We start from the raw sequence: 8,434 nt of genomic DNA, 5'->3' as shown, positions 1-8,434 counted from the left end.
TTGTGTTTTATAGATATGGTGTAACTAACCTTCTGATGTTCAGAGTTCCTTGTGTTGTATAGATATGGTGTAGCTAACCTTCTGATGTTCAGAGTTCTTTGTGTTGTATAGATACGGTGTAGCTAACCTTCTGATGTTCAGACTTCCTCGTGTTGTTTAGATATGCTGTTGTTGTCCTTCTGATGTTTCGCCGAAAAGCCCCTCAGCTTTTCAAACTTGTTTCTGCTGCTGCTGCTAAGACTTGCATCGCTAAAACTATCGTCAATGAGGGCACACAGAGAGCACCCAAGAGAGACATTTATGAAACCCATCTGTCAGTTGATGATGCTATTGAAGCATGTTGTCCATCGCTTCTCAGCTGCTTGCTGCGCTGTCACCCAACCTTGACAAGACAACCTCTGCATTCCTGGTGGAGAGTATCATTACCAGCGTTATCACCAGCAGAGCAACAACACTGCAGATAGTCCTTAGAACCCTGCTGAGGGACAAGTCCCTCATTGAACAGTGTGCAGAGGTTAGTGTGACCTGTTTATATGCTAGTCGAAAGCACCAGCTGACTTTACATACCTGCCTTCCTTCCCGGAAGGCATTTATTAATGTTACATACAAGAGCCAGCTCATCAGTTTGCTTAGCCTTTACCTGTAGAACACTTGCAGGACAACCTACTGAGCTAATCATCACCACAGACCATCCAGTCTCCTCATCTCTATCAATGGTCGAGAATTAGTCCCAAAGGAAGATTTGCGAATGACACATGAAGAGGTTGATGTGATCATCGTAAATCAGGTGCCAGCATTTGCAACCCATGGCACTTTAAACATTGATGTATTGTGTGATGACAGATTTCCTGTTGTTTCTTATGTACTTCGACACCAGCCTGAAGCTAACTTGTGCTGTGATAATGGAGTGTTTTGTCACAGGTAAAAGTGTTATCGACATCAAAGCTACAGCCCACAAACACAAGAACATCAGAGATTTCCTTCCGGGCATGAATATACTTACTACGGTATCTGTGACACTCTCTCATACCTCTATGGAATTGGCAAGATCACCTCTCTGAATGTACTCCAAAGTGGGAAGTTAATTAGGATGGTAGATGTGGAAGAAGCCAGTATGGAGGTGATATCTGAGGCAACACGATTTGCAGCAGCCTGTTTTGGGTAGGAGATTGACGGCAGTATGTCTGATGTCCAGTATCACCTTTGGTCGAGTTAAATGGCGAGTCCAAAGGTAAAATATGTCCCAAAGTTGAAGTCAGTACCACCTATTTCAGGTACCTTCACAGAACACGTATACAGTACACAGTATCAAACGCTGATATGTCAACGAACCACCAGGTGCTAACCTACTACATTATGGGTGGACTATAGTCGCAGCGCACGACTCTGAGTTTGTCATTATCGTATCCTGGCAACCTGTCATTCAAAAGTCCGTCCGATTTCGTTTCATAATACACGAATCATATTATTATGCACAAATATATCATACACGAATATTATTATACACGAACATATTATACACGAATCACTTGAGTCTCTTGTTATACTCGAAATGGGACGCAGTTTTGAATGGTAGGTTGTCAGGGTACGATAATCACAACCTCAGAGTCGTGTGCCGCGACTGTAGTAGCGATGGCAAGAGGCTTCTCCCAGTAATGTTATCTGTCTGTGTCTCACCCGTTCCCACTGACATGCTGGAAATGATCAAATGAGGACGTGCTTCAGCACGCCCATGTTCATCTGGAAAGTGCAATTGTGTAGTTACTCAGTTGTCCTGTTCCATGTCATGCAGTTCGTTACGCAGGAGTGGAATGTAAACATTACCTCACCAGATCAGGACATGCCACAGCATCAGATACAGCCATAAAACCTCATCCTTATCGCAAAACGCTTTAAACCTTTCTATTGGATTAATTTACTTTTGTTGCAGCTATCCCTGAACGATTTTGAGCCAGGGAGTATTAATACCGTCACCATTAACCCCATCATTCTCCGGACGATTCTAGTATTATATTCCAGCTAAACTCAGACGATTTCGTTCAGCTGGGAAGGAGTCATAGGAGCCTGAGACTCTTAATACCCTTGATAAATTCTTCCTCATGCCCCTCACAGGCTCTTGTCTTTAATCTCTGCTTCTTCCCCTCTCTCTTATCTCACTTATACACTTTCATCTCTCTTCTCTCACCTTCCCACAAGGCTGCCTTATCTGCAGCTTCTTTCATCTATCTCTGTTATCTCTGTCTCCGTCTCCGCCGTCTATTCTTTTCATCCATCTCTCTTCATCACTGCAGTAATATCTATCCTATTTCTTTCTATGTTACTGTGTCTTCTTTCCTTTTTTTTTCCAGTCTCTATTGTGTCTTCCTGTCGTATATTATCCAACCCTCTCTTTCAGTGTTTCAGTCTCTCTCTCTCTCTCTCTCTTTCTCTCTCTCTCCCTCTCTCTCTCTCTCTCTCTCTCTCTCTCTCTCTCTCTCTCTCTCTCTCTCTCACCCCATCAGTGCTATGACGTACTTTTATATTTTATTTTTGCTATCTGTAGACGATTTTACTCAGCTTTGGGAGATAAATGAGGTTATGAAGGGGTATATGGGCGCCGTTTGAAACCCCGTCACCACAAATGATCACTAAAAAAAAAAAAAAATCCCTGAAATCGTCTGAAGGCAGCACGAGCCGAATAAAAATTACGTCATTGGAGTGAAATGATCAGGGTCTGCATTCATTCACCTGCCTCTTGCCCCTCTCTCTCTTCTACATGTATTCATCCATCTCCTCCTCCTACTTCTCCTTCTTCTACTTCCATTCATTCGGCCCTTGCTCTTCTCTTTCTTTTACAGTCATTCATCCACATCCTCTACCTCCTCGTGTGTGTGGCAGGCTTCTTCACTTCATACCTAAACTTCTCAGCTCAGAAACATTGCTGCAAAGGCCACACGCGTGACTAGTGCAGTGATGTCATTACAGGCACAGTTGGGGATGACAGTTCGACTAATATTTCACCTCTTCTGCTCTTCACTCTGCTCTTCTGGCTAATATTTTTAAACTGAAGAGGGCTTTGTATGTTTCTCTGTCCGTGGATGAATTGTCTTGCCTGTAGTATGATGCATTGGAAAGGGGAGTGACGGACATGCCGTAAGAGTGAAATAAAAGTAGTGGAGTAGTATGCAACCTTTCGTCCCATTCAGCAAGAAAAATCCAGTCGCCTCTCCACGAATTTGAACGACCAGCCTCATGACTCCACAACACCCGACACTGATGACTGTATTTGGTCACAGAACAGCGGTATCAGTGTTGTTTACTTCAGACGCACCAGAATAATGTTAAAGGTCCACTGTGAGAAAAGGAGAACAGTTGACATGGTTTTTGTTGCCGAGAGCACCACTTTGGACTGATCACTGTGAACACTTTTCAAACAGCTCGATCTCTGTCACTTATGCCAACACAGACTGGCTTCTTTCACATTAACCCCTTCAGCCCGAAGGCGTTTTTCTTGTATATATTTTATTCTTGTATCTAGACGGTTTTATTGAGATTAGACATCTTTTTCCAAACTAGAGGAGTCAAGTACAGTCTTTCTTAACCCCTTCACTTCAATGAAGCTCTCCTAAGCTTAATAAAATCGTCTGTTGGTGGAAACAACATACTGCAGAAGGCGTTCTCCAATTCAAGGTTTTAAACACAAATAAGAGTAACAAAACATACTACCCCAAAACACTTCTTTCGGAACAGTGACACAAGACACCAGGGAACATTATTACCATTTGTGAAGGACCACATAAACACTGCTTACATACATTTTCCTGTCTTTATTCACTCTTCACATTTTGAAACAGCGGATGGGATTTTGAAAATAATATATAGTAACTAACAATATGTAGTTGTATCTGGTGTTTGTACTAAAACAGCATCAAGATGGAGCTTAAAATACACAGCACATACAGAAATATATGCCTTGCGAAAAGAAAAAATAAAGCAGACATCACTCACTAATTATTGATCACTTTAGTAACGATGCTTTTTGTAGCACTGGACATACCAGGCACACAACAGGTGATCCTTCCCATCCACCTAATTTACCTATTCTGCTCCAGCCACAATAAAACAACATATAAGCAAGTTTCTTTATACAATAAACAGAATGGCATGATATTCTACCATCGTCACTCAGCAGTACATTATCAGGGGTGGCCAAAGTCAGGCTAGCCAGTTACATGAGGCTCTTTGGCTCATTTTAAATGCTGCTCGCGAGACAGCATTTGTTTACTTTTTTGTTTGCACGTCATTGCTGATACCTGTTCAAGACAAACTATTAACTAGATATGCTGATACATGCTGATTCATCCACTGTAACTTACTTTTCAAACGCCACATAATATAATTCACCTTTGGAGAGACCTGCTGTAGCGAAGGGATGAAAACGGTGTTAGTTTCCTTGAACTGTACCATTATTACTTCCGCCAACAAAGTTAGAGGGAGTTATGTATTTACCCAATGTTTTTGTGTTTGTTTGTGTACAGTATCTAATGAAGTTTTGTCGGATAGCAATGAAATCTGGTGGCTAGGAGGACATTAGATCAAGAAAGAGTTCTTTACAGTTTGAGGTGGATCCTCATCCTGATGCAGGAAAAAATCAAAATATTTATTTGCGTCGGCAGAGGGTTGTCATCTCTGAGATGTGTAACGAAGGCAGACTAAGACCGTAGAATTAATTACCCCCGACAAGGACGTTGCACGGAGGTGGTTGTATAAATCATTAACAGTATTGGCGTTAACAGAGGGAAACGCTCTGTAAGTGCTTCCTAGTTGTTATTATTATTATTATTATTATCGATGTAGTGCTCCTCTTGGGTGACTGACCTTTCCTTTCTTCCTTCCTTCTTTCCCTCCGCCCTCTTCTGCCTTTCTTTCCTTCATTCTTTCCTCTTCCTTATGCCTACAGGTGTCTCTATACTCTCTCTCTCTTCTGTCTTTTTGTTCCTTCATTCTTTCCTCTTCCTTCTGCCTATGGGTGACTCTACATTGAGTGACAAGCCAAATGGTTTCCTGTACACCAGGAAACCATTTACTTCGCTGGGTGGTAACCATATAACCAAATTATGGCGCCTGGTGGTTTAGCGGGTAATTAAGACGCTCCAATCGGATTGAGCCTGTGTAGGTTTATATCCAAGGGGTTGTTGGGGTTTATTGCTCACGTAATGCCACTCAGGGATGAGTAATGCTGGTCATTCTCATCTTAAATGTCAGGATCAACTTGCCTAGCCCCCGGCTACTACTCTCCTCATGGGGCAACGCAGGATTAGATGATGATGATGGTGATGATGATGATGATGATGGTTGTTGTTGTTATTATTATTATTATTATTATTATTATTATTATTATTATTATTATTACTGCTTCTTTCTCCGTTTCTCTCCCATCCCTGTGTTCCTTCCCATTCACTACCACTCGCCTCCATCATTTCCTTCATCACCTCCTGCACTGGGCCTCTCCCCCGCCACCTGACATGAGTGTGGTCAGGTGGTGGTGGGTAGTGAGTGGTGTTAGTCAAGACGTGTGTGCCAACATATGCTGGCACAGGCTGTAGTTGTGGCTGTGATGGTAGTTATGGTTGTGGTGGTACTGGTGGCGGAAGTATTGGTCTTGTTGGTGGTAGCACTGGTGATTCTTGTGTTAGTTGTGTTGGTGGCAGTGCTTGTTGTGGTTGTGGTGGTATTAGTTATAGTTTTGGTGATGGTAGTAGTTGTGGCTGTGGTAGTGTCAATTGTGGGTGTGGTTGTGGTGGTAATTGTGGTTATGGTGGTAGTTATGAGTGTGATGATACTAACGATAGCTATGGTTGTATGGTAGTTGGGATATTAGTGGTGGTAACTGTGGTTGTGGTGTTACGAGTAGTCGGTCAGGGAGTCAGTTGTGCTTTATTTTTTTTTTTTTTTCAATTCATATCATTGAAATAGCTGAAAAAACAAGGAAAAGTATAGATATCCTATTACGTTGTCTCACATATTATATATACACATGTTACAAGGGCTTAATATGAGTTTCAAATAAGTGAAACAAGATCAGGTTATGTCATTAAATATTAACTTAGTCCAGCTCCTAATCATGGTTCTGAGCCCATGATATTCTTGTTTATTTCTACCAGATCAAACAGCATGTATGTGTTGTAAGTAGTCGTGTAAAGTTATTAATATAATCAGAGTGGAAACAATTAAGGAATGTGTTACATGATTCCATGATAACATTTTAACATTTACCTAATGAGATGAAGTGCTGCCAAGCTGTAATATAAGCCACACGGTGCTTCAGCAAAAACTGACCAGTACTTTATGCTACCCTACGTGAACGAACTTTTCTGGGAACATGATCATCTTTATAAGCCCTTGATAGTGACATCAAAAGTTCTCGATATTTTACAACTAAAAACTTCGTCACGTTTTGGTGGCTGAAGTCCATATATACCTGTAGTTCTTGTATGTGTGAAGGTGCTGGTGGTGGTTGTGGTGGTGGTAGTTGATAGTGGTATTTATTGGTTACTGTAGTTATAACAGTGGTCTTAGTAGATGTGGTCGTGGTTGTGATGGTACTATTGCTGGCTGTGATTGTGGTGCTGACGGTGGTAGTGATGATGCTGAGATTACTGATGGTAGTGAACGAAGTATTGATTGTGGTGATAATGGTGATGATGACATAAAGAAATGATAGTGGCAGTCATTTTAATGGTGATATTGATAGCTAATGATTGTGATAACGTTAGAAAGGGAGGATTTCTCTCTCTCTCTCTCTCTCTCTCTCTCTCTCTCTCTCTCTCTCTCTCTCTCTCTCTCTCTCTCTCTCTCTCTCTCTCTTAATGATTGTGATAACGTTAGAAAGGGAGGATTTCTCTCTCTCTCTCTCTCTCTCTCTCTCTCTCTCTCTCTCTCTCTCTCTCTCTCTATATATATATATATATATATATATATATATATATATATATATATATATTGTATAGTGCATTAATAAAATGATTAGGACCATATCAAAAGGGAATGTTTGCTGATGCCTTAGTCATTATGAAGTTAACATTAATGCACATACAGAGGACAACACAAGTGATACAAAAGGAAACACATGTGATGTAGTTTGTCTGAAATGAAGATAAAGAGAATGGAGCAGCCAGTGAATAACTTTTTTCAACAGCGTTATGGTTTTATCATTAAGAAATAAGCTGTATTGGCAACTGTGCAGCTATTATGTGTGTAAGCATGCCAGGTAAGGGTGATCTGATTGATTAGCTGACTGATTGATGGAACGTTAATGGTGACTGTGACAATGATAGCAATGGTGGTAGTGCTAATGATAATAATAGTAAGTATGCCAGTGGAGGTCATGATGATAATAATTATAATCACGATGGTGGCAACGGTGAGGATGGCGTTTGTGATAGTGACGATCGTGTACATGATGATGACATTGGTGAATGTGGTAATAATTAAGATGATGGCGATAGTGACAGTGGTGATAATAAGCACAGTGATTGTGATGACGATGATAGTGATGCTGTTGATGCTAATGAAGACAGCGTTGGTGGTGAAAGTATGAAACAGGTAGAGCATGCAGTGGCTGTACCTGGAGGCTGTGGTAATACTGGTAGTGGTGGTGGTGGTGGTGTGGTGAAAGCTGGTGAGTTATGGCGACAAGATTTAGTGACAGCTGTATGGTTACACGTGTGGTTGTGGTGGTAGTGGTAAGAAGAGTAGTAGCAGCAGTAGTAGTGGTGGTGGTGGAAGAAAAAATGGTAGTAATGGCAGCACTTCTGTTGGTAAGAAAAAAGTTGTAGTAGTAGTAGTAGTTGTTGTTGTTGTTGTTGTTGTAGTAATAGTAGTAGCAGTAATAGTTGTAGTAGTAATAGTTGTAGTAGCAGTTGTAGTACAGGTACCTCTGCAATAGTAGTAGTAGTAGTACCTCTGCAGTAGTAGCTGTAGTAGTAGTAGTAGTAGTAGTACCTCTGCAGTAGTAGTAATAGTAGTAGTAGTAGTAGTAGTAGTACCTCTGCAGCATAACAGGTCCTGTCCGTGCCTAAAGAAATCGTGTGGAGGCAGCAAAATAATAAACTATACGTCATTGCTGTTGTTGTTAGTGGTGTGCTACCCCAGTCTGTCTGATCGAGCAGACACATCAACTGCAGGCAAACAACCGCCACTGTAGGGCCGTCCCATGCGGATGACAGCGGCTCGCCACAGAGAGACGCGGAGATTAGTGTGAAGGTTTGGTTCCTGAGTGGACGCAACATTTGCGTCTTGACTCACTTGACAGGGGCACCAAAGTAGGGTCCACGTCACCCAGTTATCTGGGTGTATGGCTACCACCCAGCGTAGTAAATGGTTTCCTGAGTTACAGGAAACCATTTGGCTCGTCACCCAGTTTAGAACCACGTGAAGTGGAAAGTACTGAATG

The 8,434-nt window shown here is 41.6% G+C and overlaps 1 protein-coding gene across 1 annotated transcript in view; it reads left to right on the top strand.

Annotated features, from left to right (window-relative positions):
• Positions 1–337: 337 nt before the first annotated feature.
• Positions 338–8,434, top strand: part of LOC145401040 (uncharacterized) — a 142,107-nt gene continuing 134,010 nt past the window's right edge. Inside the window, exon 1 of the mRNA XM_080273418.1 lies at positions 338–514. Within this exon, the coding sequence (XP_080129544.1) occupies positions 338–514 (177 nt within the window). The remainder of the gene's footprint in view (positions 515–8,434) is intronic.

The sequence above is a fragment of the Coenobita brevimanus genome, chromosome 6, assembly GCF_032717465.1.
Source record: "Coenobita brevimanus isolate Jiangsu-jjx chromosome 6, ASM3271746v2, whole genome shotgun sequence".
Lineage (NCBI taxonomy): Eukaryota > Metazoa > Arthropoda > Malacostraca > Decapoda > Coenobitidae > Coenobita > Coenobita brevimanus.
Note: the sequence above shows the minus strand (reverse complement) of the source record. Positions and strands in the feature narration are given on the sequence as shown.